We start from the raw sequence: 16961 nt of genomic DNA, 5'->3' as shown, positions 1-16961 counted from the left end.
TGAGCCGGTAGAACGAGATGAGAGTCACGGCGTTTAACCCCGCATGTTGTGCAGGGCGCGGGCGGATTACCTTCTATACGCCCTCGTAAGTTCCTGAAAACAACAGCTTTAACGATGTGCTTACTTCTTGAGCCGCGTTGATATGTACAGCAACTTGAAAGAACGGCTGCCACATATAGCTGAATATGATACTTGATTCACTTATACAGTGTCAGCAACTTGAACACGAGAGACCCGAAACATCGCTCTCCCGTGGAGACAGGTTGAGACTGGTTGAGATTGCCACAATAGAGCGCAAGGGCAATCTACCATATGGTGGTAAGCAGCGAGTCGGAGTAGGCGAGTTTGAAGTGAACACTGGCAGTGGAATCAAAACACCGGCAGCCCTCGGCACGCGCCGGAGAGTGCAGATGAGCGCTTGATATTCAAAGCTCCGAGGCCGCCCGAGGTCGACAACTCCAACACTCCTCAACATCAAGCTGTTCTGTACCATTACACCGCACGGGCCCAGCTTATCATGGTAATACGCTCAAGCCATGATATGAATTTACGCATCCAGATCGGCCAGCATCGTAACTGCACTATTTGACCGCGGGACGATTCTGCAAGCGAACGACTCCGGCTCACTACGCGTATCGTCACGATGTCGGAAGACTCCAGGTCAGTCTGAGTTATTCATTGAATGTTCATAAAGTGTGTGGAACTTACCTCGAGAAAGCCGACGTGAACTTTGCGGGAGGCGTGTACTCCATCCCTGCCTTGTCGACAGGTTTCAAGATGTCGAACAAGGCGACGATATTCGCGATCGCGAGCCAGATGCTGGCGTCCGCGAGAGCTTGTCCTGGACATGCCCTTTTTCGCGCAGCATTCATGCGCAAATAAATGATGGTGCAAATGAGTTCCTTGAGCGTATCTGCCGCGCATTTAGCGTCGCAGATACTCACCTGCGTCCGAACCCGAACACAAAGCTGCTCGGGGGCACATAATCGTCGCCCGCTTTTACCTCGGTCCCGAGATGGCGCTCCGGGCGGAACTCTTCCGGCTCTGGATAGTATCTTGTGTCGCGGGACATCGCCCTGCGGCGAGCGGGAAGCGGGAAGCGGAGAACTGTGAGTCGATACTAGATGCGCTCGCAGTGCATGTATGACTGACCAGACGTTAGGTATCATCATACATCCCGCGGGGATAGTGTGTTCGCGATAGCGATCGTCCGCAGTGACGCGATGAGGGACAGCTGCGCGACGCTTCGCTGTGAATCAAACCGCCACTCTCTCCGAGAACCGACTCACCCATAGGCAGAGGAGGATTCCAACTGCACAGGAAAGCCCGTCAATCACAGAATCATCTTTATGTTTAGCAACTCACCGGTAAACCTCTTCCACAAGTGCGTTGACGTAGGGAAGCGACTCGCGGTCGCCGAAATCGGGAAGCCTCTCGCATCCCACTACTCGATCGAGCTCCTCCTGAGCCTTCTTGAGGACAGCTTTATTGCGCGCCATAGCAAGCATGAATGTGCGCAACGTCCCACGACTCTGTCGCAATAAGCAATGTTTCTGTGAGTGCAATGGTAGCTTCACTTCACAAATATGCTTACCGTTTCAACCCCCGCTGTACGCGGCATCATAGTGGTGTCAGCCTCAAGTAGGTATGCGGTCGTCTGCACACACTCACCACCATACACATCGACGCCTAGACCTTTGATTTCGTCGGCCTCATCTGGTGTCGGTTTCCCTCCATACTGTTCCAGAATTGAACGGAATATGCATGGCTCTCCGGTCCCAGCCGCCTGTATCTCATCCTGACGTGAATGCGACCCCGTACTCGATAAGCGAGTCTACGCACCATCGCTGAAACAACAGCATTGTAGCCCGCGTCCAGATACTCTTCAACATACCTACGGACAAGCACGGCGTTCCGCTTGAAGCTGATGCCAGGCATCCAGCTCGGTATGTGTCTCACTGAAAACGAGTCAATATGTTGTCTAATTCGCCTCGTGGCTAGGGACCTGGACAAGACGTGCTCACGTATCGGGACAAAGTCGACAGGAACAGACCCAGCTCTGCCTGCATGATTCATCCCTTTGATCGCCTGCTCCGCCAGATGGACGAGCTCGTCGTCGAGGGTCTTCACAGGGCGGCCGAACGTGATCTCCAGCAACATCCCGGCAAGGTAGCTGACTGCCGGCGTCAGCATGCTAGTGGTACCAGTGGGTGATCCTCCATCATCCCAATCGTGTACTCACAGATGAAGATGCTCGCTGGACTCGTCTGGACGCCGGAAGAGGTTGTGTAACAGCCTGCGCACCTCCCTGTACTGTATGCTGTGGTACCCGCGGAGAGTCGCCTTGTTGCCTGCGGCGTCGAACATCCACTTTCGGCGCTTGCGGAACTGGTCCCCGTACGGGATTCCGACAACGGTGCGTGCGCGGAGCCTGCGGTTGGGTGAGTGCGCTTTGACGAATGAAGTGCATGCAATAACTGAGCGATACGCACATCTCCATCAACAGGACCAATCGCGGACGGTCTGAGTACGTGGCGCTACGTTTATCCAAGAGGTCCCGGGCGGCCTCGATGGAGTTCAGCACGATGGCTGGGGTGCGGAAGATCTCGAAATAGACGACGTCCCCTGCATATCTCACAACACGTCAACGCTATTTTCTCGCTCTCCAGAGGTGAAAGGTGCGTACCGAATGTCTTTCCCCACTCGTGAAACGCTCTGTCGGCGAACGTTAGAGGAAGCTGCAGCGCATTGCCTAGCACAGGTAGACCTCTAGGGCCGGGCGGTCGATTGCGTGACTTGCGTGTCCATGCCGACGCAGCGCTGAAGTTGTACAGCAGCAGAAGTGAACAGCCGATGGCTCCCGTGAGAGCCCAAAGGCTCAAGCTGAAGGCCGGAGTCAGAGACCACGAGGAGGCCATTGCGTCGTGTCATAAGAGACTGCGAACGTCGAATATATAGGGAGCTGTCGAGCGGATCCGTGCTGAGTCGTACTTCCATACGCCCATCAACGGTTCCTCGCGAGTCTGTTCGATAGCGTCACCCGGAGAACGGGCGACCGAAGGATCTCGTTGTGCATGAGCCCACGGTCTGGCGTTACCGTAATCGTGGGGGTCATTTCACTCGTGCATGCTGCCATCGACGAATTGATGAATTACGTCCTTAGGCTGGTCAGCATCCGCGCCGACGCAACGAAGCCTACCTATCTTTAATCAGGCGCCGCCTGATGCACATAGATGGTCGTTACATTTCTGGCCATGGGTTTGCGCACACGGCTCAAAGGTTTACAAGGAAACAAGAAGCGTGCACTGGCACAAGAAGACTTGAAGGTTTGGAGGACGCTAGCGAGCGCCGGCGCGGAAGTACTTCCGTACTCCAACTTCCAAGGACCTGCTCGTCGCAAATTTTGTCGCCTAGGTTCGTCAAGTCTCGCTAGCGATACACGTACTGCCACCCGCTTGGATCATCGCCATTCCCGGCTCTCACAGACCTTCAACGCCTGTCACTGGCTTGGGCGTCCCTGCCTTGCCGGCGGTCTTCATGACCGATTCATGACATGTCCAGGCTGGCCAGCATCGCGACGGCCTTGTCCGACCGCGGGGTAATCCTGCATACAAATGGTGCAGGTTGACTGATAGATATGCACCAGTAAGCTCGCGGACGATCATCTTTCGAGTGACCATATCACTCACCTGGTGAAACCAGGGAGGAACTTCACAGGAGGTGTAACCTCGTTGCCGGCCTCGTCAGTAGCCTTGCGTATGTCGAAGAGTGCCACGATGTTCGCGATAGCGAGCCACATGCTGGCGTCGGCCAAGTTCTGCCCCGCGCAGATCCTGTGTGATGGCGACATGGGTGACGTCAATGGGCATGACCCAGACTGGAGACGATACCTCGGATCGGACGTACCTGCGCCCGAAACCGAACACGAAGCTGCTAGGCAGTAGCGCCTTGTCGCCTGGAAGCTTGAGTTCAGAGCGTAAATGGCGCTCCGGACGGAATTCTTCGGGTTCCGGGTAGTGACTCGTGTCGCGCGTCATGGCCCTGCAAGAATGGAGTGCGTCAGGTATGTGCCGGAGATACAACTACCGAGAGACGCTGACCAAACGTTGGGAATGATCATACAGCCCGCCGGGATATCATACCCGCGGTAGTGGTCATCTACCGTGACGCAGTGGGGGAGTGCTGTGAGACGATACACATCCCGAAGGTCAAATTCATGGCTGTTGACGTGTTTTGGCATGAACGCACCCATGGGTAATACAGGGTTCCAGCTGCGACACACGCGGATGTTGAAAGGTAAGGGAAAGCTGCGTGATGTATTTAATGACTTACCGGTAGACCTCCTCTAGAAGCGCGTTTGTATACGGCAGCGAGTCACGATCAGCGAAATCGGGGAGCCGGTCGCGTCCTACAACTGCGTCGATCTCTTCCTGTGCCCTGCGGAGCGCATACTCGTTCCGCGTTATTGCGAGCAGGAAAACGTTGAGCGTGCTGCGGCTCTGTTGTATCAAGGTGCGTATAAGCGTGGATTCTCGCAGGGCGGCGTGAACAACAACTGACTGTCTCGACACCCGCTGCTCAGCGTTATCAAAGTCAGCGGAAGACGCCAGCGCTACGTGCGTATGCTCTCACCTGCATAAACATCGAACGCAAGTCCTTTGATCTGTGCGGCATCCGCTGGCGTGGGCTTCGCCCCGTGCTCGGCCAATACGGACGTGAAGATGCACGGCTCAGAGGTTCCAGCCGCCTTTCAGGAAGGTAATCCGACCATGAGCGTTGTGCCGTATAAGAAGAACACTGTGCTTACTATTGCGGACATCACCATATCATAGCCGGTATCTACCCATGCTCTGATATGACCCCGAACGAGCATAGCGTGGCGCTTGAATCCCGCTCCAGGCATCCAGCTCGGTATGTGTTGCACTATAGACACGCGATCAGATTTCAAGGTCGGATCCTCAGGTGAATCCTGGTGAGTCACTCACAAAACGGTAAAAAGTCCACTGGCACAGCTCCGGGCCTTCCAGCCTCGTTGGTCCCGTCCATCGCACGTTCCGCAAGACGAACGAGCTCGTCGTCCAGAGACTGCACGCGGCGCCCGTACGTGATCTCTAGCATGATCGCCGCAAGAAACCTGTTGATGACCGAGCGCCTCATCAGTATATATGAAAGAGAAAACCAGCGCCTGGAAGAGATCTAGTCATGCACGCACAAATGGATGTGGTCGTCAAATTTCTCCGGTTGCCAGGAGAGGTTGAGTAACAGCCGGTCAATCTCCCTGCGTTGAATGTGCTGATACCCTCGGAGTGTGGCCCTTCCGCCCACTGCGTCGTTCAACCACCTCCGATGCTTGCGGAACCGTTCTGACTCGAATGGAATGCCTGGTAATGTGGGTGCTTGGAGCCTAGCATGTCGACTTTCGGTAAGCGATTGCAATAAGATAGAGTTGGGCACTGCGCTTACATCTCACTCAGCATCACCAACCGCGGCCTCGCGGAGTAGATCGAGCCGCGTTTGTCCAGCAGGTCGCGAACGGCGTCGATGGAGTTCAACACAATCGCGGGCGACTGAAATACCTTGAAGAATACAATATCACCTGCGGAGTAGAAGCTCGCTCATGAACGGGGAGGTACGATGCAGTTGGTGGTGCGTACCATATTTCTTTCCCCACTGCAACAGTGCTCGTTCGGGGAATGTGACCGGAAGCTGATGAGCGTTTCCCAGAAATGGCAGACCCCGCGGACCAGGAGGAAACTTGCGCCTTGCCTGCCGCAGAGTCCTTCCAGTTATGATGGAGGTAATGCATACCAAGATGATAGCAACGTTGATTATGTCCCAGCGAGTCTCGTTGCTTACTGAAGCGATATTTTTTGAGAGAGGTGAGGCCATCGCAACAGCTTTCCGTCACGGGCATGGCTGGCGAGTGGGCGGCCTTATAACAAATTCAGAAACTAGCCTCCCCGCCCGCGGCCGCCGGGCTTCTACAGCACGCGTCGGCCCCAAGCCTGTAAATGCACTTACTAGAAGTCCATCAGCCAGCTGATTGGATACAGCACCGTATGGAAGCCTATTCGACATGCGAATCTCCCGCAGTCCCGCAATACGCCGACGCCACCGGGCTCGAAGCCGGCGTACGGATAGGTGAATCAAATGGGACGCCAGAGCTGCTTTCATAACTGGGAGCAACCCTATCGACAGTTCAGACAGCCCATAGTCGATGGTAGGGCGGCGGGCATGACGATGACAATATCTCCCCTCTTGCGCCGACGGTCGCGCTGCTGTAGCGGGGGCTCACCATGAGTGCCAAATTCCTAGAATGTTGATGCACAACTTACTTTTTGCAAGGTACAGGGACCCTTCCGATAGCTAGCCATCACCGATTACAGTTCAGTCTCCTTGGGCGATCAAGGTAGCCGCCGTATCCGATCGCGGCACAATCTTGCAGACGAACGGGACGGGTTGACTATACATCTGCGTCAGTAACCACGATATGGCATGCGCCGTGTCTGATACACCAACATCGTAAACCCCGAGGTGAACTCCGCAGGAGGAGTTATTGCGTGGCCTTCTTCGTCGACTGCCTTTTCGATATTGAAGAGCGCAGCGACGTACGCAATGGCAAGCCATATGCTCGCATCCGCAAAGGCCTGACCTGGACATATCCTGCTCGAAAAGCACGAGCGAGACAAACGTTACGAAATGTACACGAGCATGGACTAGGCGGGATGAGGGCTTACCTACGGCCGAAACCAAAGACGAAACTGCTTGGGAGAAGCAATTCGCCCTCTTGCGCACTGGAAGCTAGGAAACGCTCCGGGCGGAACTCTTCAGGTTCTGGAAAGTATCGGATGTCACGAGTCATGGCCCTACATTTGTGCCGCTTTATGAGCGTGATCCGAGCAGTCAATCAGGACATGTTCAATACCTACCAAATGTTTGGAATGACCATGCTCCCGGCCGGGATGTCGTAGTCGTGGTACTTGTCATCGGTAACGACGCGATGTGGTATGGCTTTGAAATACAAGGAGATCTCGCTCTCCTATGTGAACGATCACGCACCCATGGGTAAAGACGGGCGCCAGCTGCCCTCGTAACCAACGTTCAGGTGCGGGGCGCACTTGACATAGTAACGCGACTTACCGATACACCTCTTCAAGTACTGCATCAAGGTAGGGCAGCGAGTTGCGGTCAGAGAAGTCCGGTAGTCTCCCGCTGCCCACGACTCTGTCCATCTCTTCCTGCGCCTTGAGAAGTACGCGCGGATTGCGCGTCATGTGAAAGAGAAACTGAAGAAGTGTTCCACGGCTCTGCAATCTCAAATCAGCTTTGTCGATGCGACCGCGCGGCGTGGTGTACGACAGACCGTTTCTACTCCGGCTGCGAGATCGCATCAGTACAGGCTCAACCGTCGTGCAATACGACTCGAACGAACCTCCGTAAACACTGAAACTTAGGCCCTTTATGTCCTCCGCTTCAGCGTACGTGGGGGCTCCGCCATATTCTGCTAGCACAGTAGCGAATATAGAAGGGGTGCCTGAGCCAGATGCCTAGTAAGCGTCAGCAAAGAAAGGAAACCGCAGCATAGAGGTGACGCACCAATGCGGACACCACACTTTCATAAGGTTTATTTTTCCACTCTTCTATATATCTGCGAACAACTGTCGCATGACGCTTGAAGCCTGCTCCGGGAAACCAGGTTGGTATGTACTTCACTGTCACGGAGAATATAAAAGTCCGGTGACGTTTTTAGAGCGCTGTAAAAGGAGTAGAGAAGACTTGAGTGTGACTCACGTATGGGGAAGAAATCGACAAGCATGGATCCAGGGCTTCCTGCGCTGTTCGCCCCTTCTATCCCGCGCTCGGCGACCCGTACCAATTCGTCGTCCAAGGACATGACCCTCTTGCCGTAGGTGATCTCGAGCATAATCGACGCCAGATATCTACACACCAGTCTGGTTAGCAGTAAACAAGATGTTGAAGCGGTGGTCGACTTACAAGTGCATGTGGTCAAAGAATCTCGCTGGATCAGCAAGAAGATGGCACGACAAGGTGCGAGCCTCCCTGCGTTGTATGTCCCGGTAGCTTCTCAGCTTATCCTTGTTACCCACACCGTCGAACATCCACTTGCGATGCCTACGTAGACGTTCTCCATATCCGATGGAGGGAAGCGACGCTTCCTGTCCGATCCTACGGCCAGGTGTGATACGTGAGCGTCGCGATCTGAATGTGAGGAAGACCGCGTACGCACATCTCTGAAAACAGGACCATACGTGGCCTGTCAGAGTACTTCGCGCTCCGCCTGTCCAAAAGGTCTCGTGCGGCCTCAATGGTGTTGAGCACGATCGCCGGCGTGCGAAATATCTTGAAGTACACGATGTCGCCTACAAACGCAATATGAGTGCCGTCGAGGCTAATTTAGCAGATGGATGCACAAGCGTGGCACAAATCGCGAACCGTACTGCTTTCCCCACTCGGATAACTTCTGCTCCTGAAATCGTTCGGGGAGCTGGTGGGCGCTCCCCAGAAGAGGTATACCTGTTGGGCCGGGCGGGAAGTGGCGGCGCTCGCGATATGCAATTTTCATTAACCCAGCAAAGAGGAGTGCGGCGACGATGAACAGCCCTCCAGACATGTTGAACAATGTGGTGAGGACGTCGAAGACAGTTAGGAGATTCAAGTGCATGAAGACTACAGCGAAGGAGCCAAGTATGGCCTCATGAGTGCGAACCCACACGCACCTACGGGCTTATGAGGCGAGCATTGGTGGCCTCTATCTGCGTTTCGCGCCATATCTCCGCATCCTGAATTCTATAAAGCTAGAACGTCCGTGAACGTCGGCGATGACGCGGTCACCGGGGCCCTAAGACACGGATGCAATTGCCGTGTAAGAGTACTCGAGACCCACGCGTGGTCACTGCTTGCAAGTACTCCTTTGCGATGGAATAATCTGGTCTTATGCAGAGAGGACGTGAGTATGATTCGGCAGCACAATATGATCAAGCGGTGACGCACCACCCTGATAAACCGCACTGAGAGACATTGAAAGCTATTGCAGTCGCATCAGCACTGTCAGCGTACCAATGGTTTTCCAACAGAATGTGGAGCCCGTTACCGGAGCAGTCGGAGAGACCATGATCATGGGACTGACTCGAGATTCGGATTGTACACATAATATTGGGCCCGAGTAAGGCACGTACAGCGCTTGATGCGCATCAGGTTCCTTCCGACGAGAACGAGACTTGACGCTATGGGTGATGTTTGACGTTGAGGGTACCAAATATGCCAACGGCAATCCGTCACAATGAGCTGTCCAAGGCGATGCGTTGCAGTGCTGTATGATACGATACCGGTTGACAAGTTGCATCTCCCGTACAACAACGCGTCTCGACAGCGCCCAATCTCTCAAACGTCCAGTTGCGCGATCATAGCCGCGGCCTTCTCCGAGCGAGGAACGACTTGGCAGGTGAACGGCGCAGGTTGACTGCATACGAAAAGCCCCGTTCGTGTTCGTTCAAGGCGCGCGAAGCTACATGTGCGTGAGCACCAACCTAGTAAAGCCCGGCAGGAAGACGATAGGAGGCGTAACCTCGTTACCTGCCTCGTCAACGGCCTTCTTGATGTCAAAGAGAGCAACGATGTTGGCCATGGCAAGCCACAGACTAGGGTCCGCGAGCGCCTGGCCAGGACAGACTCTGTTCGGGAACAAAACGCCGGTCAGAACCCTATCAGGGGAATATTTACGACATGTGCAGCTGACCTTCTACCAAATCCGAACACAAAGCTGCTAGGCATCAGGCGTTCATGTTTTTTCTCATCAGGAACCATGAAGCGTTCGGGGTTGAATTCTTCGGGGTCGGGGTAGAAGCGAGTGTCGCGAGTCATTGCCCTGTGTACATGGCGGTCAAAACAAATGGGCGAGAACCTTGCGGTTGATGCGTACCATGTGTTCGCGATAACAGTGGAGCCTGCGGGAATGTCGTATCCACGATATTGATCGTCGGCGGTGACGCGATGCGGGACGGCTATGAGAGTGAAGTCAGACAAACATAACACACTAGAATACGCGTAGTCTCTTCACCCATTGGTAAAATTGGACTCCAACTATGCATCGTCATATCAGAACACGTTCAGCCATCCCATTGTATCAAAACGCACCGGTATGTCTCCTCGAGCAGCGCATTCAGATATGGCAGAGATTCACGGTCACCGAACTCCGGCAGACGCGCGTTCCCAATCACCCTGTCGATTTCGTCCTGCGCTTTTCGGAGCATATGTGGGTTGCGCACAAGGTGTAGGAACCATGTTGAGAGTGTCCCGCGGCTCTAGATAGTCACGCTATCAGCTGGCGTTTTTGAGTATATATGTAGTGAATACAAACCGTCTCGACGCCCGCTACATATACAGTATGTTAGGTGAGTACGTGGAAAGGTAATAAGATGTAATAATCGCTGACCTCCGTATACGTTGAGTGGCGGTAAACCCTTGACGTCGTCCAGAACATCGGGGGGAGGAGAACCGCCGAATTCAGCCAAAATCGAAGCGTATATGCATGGTGCGGCGGTGTCTGCGGCCTGGACGACTTCTGTTAGCTTGACGTACTTCGAGAGAGAGCATGATACGAGCCATTTCAGCTGCGAGAAGATCATAACCTAAGTTCTTCCATACGCGGACGTATTCGCGTACTCTCAGCGCATCTCTCTTGAACTGAGCACCGGGGAACCAGCTCGGAATGTGCTGAACTATTCGCAGGGGAGAGGCACGAGTATCAGGACCTTTCCCTTCTGCGAGTATGGTATGGGAAAACGCACGCATAGGGAACCCAAGGTCGACAAGTTGGGCGCCGGGACCTCCGAGGCCATTCGCCCCTTCGACGGACCGTTCGCCCGCCTGGACAAGTTCGTCCTGAAGGGAGGTGACCCGCCTGCCGTAGGTTATCTGAGTCATGATACCGGCGAAATACCTATGAGTTCAATGCGTGAGCTGGAAGAGATCTCTTATATTGGAGATTTACGTACAAGTGGACATGGTCCAAGAACTCATGCGGGTCGTGGAGGAGGTTTCGTAGGAGGTTGTTGACCCCCTCACGCTGGAGGTCCTCGTAGCTCCTGAGCTTGTCCTTGTTCCCGACACCGTCGTACATCCACTTACGGTGCCTTCGGAAGCGATCGCCATAAGGCATTGAGACCAGGGCGGCCTCCTGGCCGATCCTGTTGACGCACGAAAGTCAGTTAATCCGTGTGTAACAGCGGCGACGATTCCTGTGGTTCGGTAGGCTCACATGTCAGAGTGCAAGACCATGCTCGGCCTGTCCGAATACTTCGCGCTGCGCTTGTCGAGGAGATCTCTAGCGGCCTCGATGGTGTTGAGCACGATTGTGCGTTTCCGCAGGAGCTTGACATGTATGACGTCCGATCCTGAGCGTCTTCTGTCAGTATGAGGAAAACCAACAATTTAAAGGAGAAGAGACTGACCGTACTCCTGCCCCCATTCGAAGAACTTTTTATATACGTACGTCGGTGGCAGTTTGTGGAGGCTGCCCAGAAGCGGAAGTCCACTCGGTCCAGGTGGGAGCTTCGCCCGTCGTCCCGTGACATATCTCACGGAGATGAAGAATAGAAGAGAGGCCGCGACCAGCTGCCAAGACAAGCTGAACGACATGATGGACGCAGGAGTGTGGTCAAAAGCAGTGCCCGAAGTGTCAGTAGAGTGTGTGCCGCGGCTGTGGAGTGCTGCAATGGTCGCCGATCTGAAGCGTGTATATATACAGCAGAAGCGGGTTAATGCGCAAGTACACGGCTCCGCAAGTCGAAGTCGAGGTGACTGCGAATCGCGGAGCCGAGTTGGCAGTGGTGCCGGCACACCAACTCACCGTTGCCCTTGTCTTTTCGGGACCGTGCTGCGTGACTCCCGCCATAGCAGGCGGCATAGGCAACTGGAAGTCATACCGTGGGTACAGCGAGCACCACCCTAAGCGACCGTGTCAATCAAGGTACTAGAAGTCTCCTGTTACGAGTATGGACGCACCTTTGCCCATTTTTATGGTAGCAGAGCAGCGCAGAGCACCAGCGGCATCGTCACGCAGGACGTCCAAAAATATCGATGTACGAGTTACAGGGTGCCGGGGACATGGGCATGCGCTCCAATACTCAGACGAACTCCGAAGAGCCGCTCAGGTATAGAAGTGACGCTGATCGTTGCAACAGCTGTTTGGTGTTTCGTTAGTATGATCCAGCGCGAGTCACCATCGCGGACACGTAAGAGTTTGCATTCAGTCCATTCCGTGCGGGGGTACTCAAGACTCTGTAATGTACACTGGCGCCTGTAAGGAAGACGACCCGCCGAAGTTCACGTCACAAGGACTCACTTTTTAAGCGCACGTGTATGGAAGCATCGGGCGGTCTCATGCGGCGACGGCAGATTGGCATGTATCGCAACCTATGAGGATCCAGAGACTTCGGAATAGGATTGGTGAATTCGGTCGCCAGAGTCTAGAGAATGTGAATGGCCTCCTTCTCTTCGACGCTACCGCGCTCCCACGGGAAAAGACGCTGCACGCGCGGAACGTGCTTCACTCGGAACTGCACGCTCCCATCCGGAGCGGGCCTCCATGCGCCCTGTGGGAGTAGAACAATCCTTAGATCGTGCACAGGACAACATCGACGCGGTGACGTACCTCATACCGATGCCCGTCCACGGTGACACGCCGCAGGGTCGGAGCGCTGCGTACCAGCGTCTCCGCAAGGTCCTGGGAGATGTCGCAGCGGCACCAGTGGTTCCGTATGTTGAACGTCACTGTGTGTAGGCGTGTCGAGGGTCTCGCGAATGATGGAAAATCGATCTGTGTCCCCATGAGTGCTGTACTTCGTTCGCGGATCGTATGGCAAACAGGAACTGACCAGCGTGTCTGTCGATATACTCAGCGCGACTTCTTCTAGGGCAGTGCAAGTACGGCACAACTTGCTTAGTGCGTCTTTGGGCACATAACATCCCGGCATATCCAGTATCCGGAGACGGGTGGCATGCTTGGCGGAGAGGTGCTCAACGAGCGGATGGAAGCTGACTGCGACACCGTCCGTCTCGTTTTCGCAGATCAGACGTAGCGTTTCCAGCGGGGCGTTGGCGATCACGCGACGAACCCATCGACAGAGGCGATTGGTCTCATCCGTTGTTGAGACGCTGGAGTACCGGACTGTAAGATGGCGCAGATGTGCGAGGCGGGGGTTTATCGAGGGTCGCATTTGCTAGGCGAATCCGAGAATCAGCCCTGTTTGATTCGAAGATGGGCAGAAAAACCTACCAGGTAGTAACGGAAGTCGAGAGTCTGTAGGCAAGGCAGGTCCTCCCAGAATTTGAACATGTCGTCATCTGTGAGCGAGTAGGAGAGACCGAGAGCGAACGAGGGTGTATTATGGAGATAAGGCAGGAAGGAGCGCAAGACCCCCGGAGTGACCGATCCGCAGCTTTGCTACACGAAGTTTGTTGACTTAGCGAGAATAGATAATTTGACAGAAGAGGGACTGACCGTTAGTCGGAAATTGCGGAGTGTGCTTTGTAGCTCCTCCAGCCACTGCGGGAGGGACTGCAGGAGGGCCCGTGTCGGGGACTGGATCGTCAAACTTTCGAGGTTGCGTAACTGGACGAGCGCGGGAACATGCTTCTCGTCCGCGCAGCTCACGTTCACTGTGAAGTTGCGCAGGCAACTCAGATGTGGCAACAGAGGCAGGACCTCCGTGAACAAGGCGTCATGGTGTTTTTTCGGTGCGAATACCAAAGTATTCAGATTGGGCCAGCTCTCTACAGCGGTCTTCATATACTTTGATAGCCTGCTTATTTGCGCCGGACGCGTCGATATGTACCCTGTGGCAAGCGGTTTAAGACCGAAGAGCGTCAGACGATCGTCTAGACGACTTACCACTGACTTCAAAGCGCCGGACAAGTGGTGCATTGTGAGGTAGGAGGGCCGAGACAAAGAGCCCTTCCTATACGAGAATTAGTAACCTAGCAGAAATACAAGCATGCCGAAAATTACCCGAAGGTCGTCCCGTTTTCTGAGGTCGAGGACGGGGCTGAACTCTGGGGAGTATGTCACTTTTCGGTACAGATATGTCGCAGACGCCTCTCTGAACGTATGATTCACGAGAGAGACCGCACAAAGCGAGCTATAGTCGTCCCGAAACCACCCGAGGACCAGAATCAAGACATCGTAGGAAAGAAAAGCATTCGTCGCCATTTGCCGGATGGGTTGACGACGTTGATACGATATCTATATGTACAGAATTACGCACTAAATGCGGGGCAGATGCGAACACTATAAATTTTCTGATCAGCATTCCCAGTTACCAGTACAGAAGACGAGGCTTACCCGCAATCTGCGCGACGAAGCAGGAAGAGAGCAGAGTTGTCGTTGCCTTGGCGGCCGCATGCTACTGGGCGCCAAACGATCATGTCAACACGGACAAACATAGTTGAACGATGCGCCACCTTGGACCAGCCTAAGTGAGAAAAACTTCGACTGGGAATTTTCAATTCACTCAGCGCGACTGACCTAGCAGGCCAGTGCTCTCTATAACAGTCTTTAAGATGGAATTTATGCTGAACTGTGCACAACTAAACGAGGTACGTTGTAATGCGTTACTCCAAGGCTTTGGATTGTCACTCGCTCGGAGTCTCGGCGCCCCTCACTGGTACATTTCGTAGTTGCATCAATGCACACGGCCAGTGCTCCCGCCACTAGAACTGTTCAAAAGCACCTCGCTTGACAAGGATGCTTCATAGCACGCCCTCTGCATTGCCGCTAGAAACCATCTTACACGCGCCAATTGAGCCGAAGACGGGCAAGTAAGTATTAAGCTTCGGCGAGCCAGCAGCCTGGCTCATTATTCACCCTCTAAAAGTCAGAAACGAAGTCCGAGTTAATGCGCGCATTGATGAGCAGTGTCCATTGTACTCCGCGGGACAATGGGAGAGCTCTTAGCCACACGATCACTTGGCTGACGCGTCTCGCGTTGCGACTACAACCATGCGCGGCCAAATCCAACAACCACTGTGCCAGTCTCCAACCGTATAAATCGCCGCACGACCCTCTTGAATCCCCACCACCATCCACCGTTTTACGCATCTCTGCTGCAACCTCTCTTTGGCAGTTTCTTCCGTGTCGCTCCGTGTTGAGCTTGGGCGACATGGTCGGTGGAGCCGGGAAAGTCGACGGGCACAGCGCCCTACAGGGCGATCATTCCGGGGCACTATCAAGTCGTTCAACCCTTCAGGATCGGCTTGTCGCAGAGGATCTTTCCATTTTGCTACCCGATATTTCCACCCTTTCGTTGGAGCCTCAACGTCAAGACCGAAATGCCCATGCTCTGCCGAATACGCTTGGCAACTTCTCTGAGGGCCTCGATCAGGTAGGAGGGTCCTATCCTTGCCAAGCTATCCTTCATTGAAGCTCATAAATTACCGCCCCTTTGAGGTTGATTTCTCTGGACGATCTACAACGGAACTCAGCAGCGCGCAAGACGAGTACTTCAAGAAGAACGACGTCCCTCTGCCACCGGAGTTGTGGCTAAGAATTGTAGGGCTTCTCCCTGATGCGGACCAACGCACTCTGGCAGACGTTGCAACGGTCTGTTCATTGTTCAAGAGCGCTGCCGAAGCGGAGCTCTACAGATACCCGGAGCTAAGCAACACTCGAGCTTTGAAAACATTTGCGTCCACCATTCGAGTATCTCCGGACCACGCAGGGCTGGTCCGGGGACTTCGCCTCGGGTGCCCCGAAGCACAAACCTCGGGGTACATATCCGCGGTCAATGGCATTCTTCCCGAACTCCGGCGGCTCAACACGCTCGATCTTTCCGGTCTGGGGGACGTGTGTGTGCCTGAGCCGGTCGCGGTCGACATATTGAAGGACCCCGACGGGCTGAAATTCTCCTCACTGCGCCGCATTCGCGGACTCGGTCTATATCTCAGCCCCCGGCTGATGATGATCCTAAAAGGACTACCAGCTCTAGTCGAAGTCCCGGCACACGCCTACGCCTCCCTCCCTGATCCTGATATCGAGGATGAGGACGACTTCGAACTTCTGGATATCCCGAGGAAGCTGCCGCGATTGTGCGCTCTGTCATGCCCGTATTCAATGCTTGACGGCGTGACTACCCCGGGCAACATCACGTCGTTATGCCTTTCCAAGGTATGCCGCAAGGAAATGGGCGAAGTAGCTAGTCTCTTCGGGCCACAGCTCGTCAGATTGCGCGTGGAACGCAAGCTCAGGCCTGCGGGCTACGCTGGGATGGCGTACCCCACCAACTGGAACTGTTGGTTGCAGTTCCCGCGGCTGCGCTTTCTCGACATCCAAGACTTCGGCAAGCGGGTGAGCACACTCCAGCCCTGCTTATGACCGCTCCAATGTGCTGATACGGCTATATTGACAGTGCCGTGACTTGAAGACCGAGACTATCAAGGTGGGAAACCTGCCCCCATCGCTCGAGACCCTCCTGTGGGACCCAACGTGGATCGCGGACTGTGCTTTGCATGACTCGCGCACGGAGGAGTGGAGGCGTGTTCAGATCAGGTCGTTCGCGGAGACCGTTTTGCGAGGCTCCTCCGGGCTTCGCACGGTAGTGTACCGCTGGAGGCGAGACGTGTCTTATCAGTGCGCTCTGGTAGGTGGCAGGGAGGGGCGTTTTTGCGAGTTCCTTGCGGATCCGCTGGTGCAGGACCCATACGCGTGGGCGGACTATCGTAGCTGATTCAATGGACATATAGATGCGTCTGCTATACATTATACACTACTTATACCGCCATGTACTCGCGCTTTGATATGTTTTGTTGTTACGCTGACTCCATAGTATGTTTTATGTTGTTTAGGCATCGTACACATGTATCTCTCGTGTTAAATATCCATCATCATGATCTCAGTTTGCTCTCTTCTTCCTACCGCACGCCGAGAATAATTTCTGCCGTCAGAC

The 16961-nt window shown here is 54.4% G+C and overlaps 6 protein-coding genes across 6 annotated transcripts; 1 reads left to right on the top strand and 5 right to left on the bottom strand.

Moving 5' to 3' along the window:
• Positions 1–489: 489 nt before the first annotated feature.
• On the bottom strand, positions 490–2918 carry TRAVEDRAFT_65839 (cytochrome P450; the record flags this gene model as incomplete). The annotated part of the gene is made up of 13 exons (XM_008042539.1): positions 490–626; positions 709–852; positions 945–1076; positions 1153–1234; positions 1290–1312; positions 1366–1532; positions 1595–1608; positions 1672–1786; positions 1843–1958; positions 2025–2173; positions 2243–2431; positions 2493–2625; positions 2687–2918. 13 exons carry the CDS (start codon positions 2916–2918, stop codon positions 548–550), a joined length of 1575 nt encoding a protein of 524 aa, XP_008040730.1. The 3' UTR covers positions 490–547.
• Positions 2919–4246: 1328 nt separating this feature from the next.
• TRAVEDRAFT_100234 (uncharacterized protein) lies at positions 4247–4493 on the bottom strand (the record flags this gene model as incomplete). The annotated part of the gene is made up of 2 exons (XM_008042538.1): positions 4247–4271; positions 4333–4493. Coding segments are annotated over 2 exons (186 nt in total), but the record flags the coding sequence as incomplete, so codon positions are not given.
• A 1894-nt stretch (positions 4494–6387) lies between these two features.
• Positions 6388–8632, bottom strand: TRAVEDRAFT_127344 (cytochrome P450; the record flags this gene model as incomplete). The annotated part of the gene is made up of 12 exons (XM_008042537.1): positions 6388–6463; positions 6520–6666; positions 6738–6866; positions 6930–7011; positions 7060–7082; positions 7141–7314; positions 7420–7547; positions 7597–7712; positions 7792–7940; positions 7996–8187; positions 8249–8381; positions 8455–8632. 12 exons carry the CDS (start codon positions 8630–8632, stop codon positions 6388–6390), a joined length of 1527 nt encoding a protein of 508 aa, XP_008040728.1.
• Positions 8633–9526: 894 nt separating this feature from the next.
• TRAVEDRAFT_73243 (cytochrome P450) lies at positions 9527–11658 on the bottom strand (the record flags this gene model as incomplete). Its single annotated transcript, XM_008042536.1, has 12 exons — positions 9527–9692; positions 9758–9886; positions 9941–10022; positions 10079–10101; positions 10156–10322; positions 10379–10392; positions 10454–10571; positions 10624–10739; positions 10809–10960; positions 11016–11207; positions 11279–11414; positions 11472–11658. 12 exons carry the CDS (start codon positions 11656–11658, stop codon positions 9527–9529), a joined length of 1482 nt encoding a protein of 493 aa, XP_008040727.1.
• Positions 11659–12634: 976 nt separating this feature from the next.
• TRAVEDRAFT_127248 (uncharacterized protein) lies at positions 12635–14230 on the bottom strand (the record flags this gene model as incomplete). Its single annotated transcript, XM_008042535.1, has 6 exons — positions 12635–12838; positions 12897–13241; positions 13298–13465; positions 13523–13857; positions 13913–13979; positions 14030–14230. The coding sequence occupies 6 exons, from the start codon at positions 14228–14230 to the stop codon at positions 12635–12637; spliced, it is 1320 nt and encodes a 439-aa protein (XP_008040726.1).
• Positions 14231–15179: 949 nt separating this feature from the next.
• On the top strand, positions 15180–16742 carry TRAVEDRAFT_49687 (uncharacterized protein; the record flags this gene model as incomplete). Its single annotated transcript, XM_008042126.1, has 3 exons — positions 15180–15401; positions 15467–16363; positions 16425–16742. 3 exons carry the CDS (start codon positions 15180–15182, stop codon positions 16740–16742), a joined length of 1437 nt encoding a protein of 478 aa, XP_008040317.1.
• Between the last annotated feature and the right edge of the window lie 219 nt (positions 16743–16961).

Source organism: Trametes versicolor, assembly GCF_000271585.1.
Source record: "Trametes versicolor FP-101664 SS1 unplaced genomic scaffold TRAVEscaffold_8, whole genome shotgun sequence".
Taxonomy (NCBI): domain Eukaryota; kingdom Fungi; phylum Basidiomycota; class Agaricomycetes; order Polyporales; family Polyporaceae; genus Trametes; species Trametes versicolor.
This window is presented reverse-complemented; position numbering and strand designations above follow the sequence as displayed.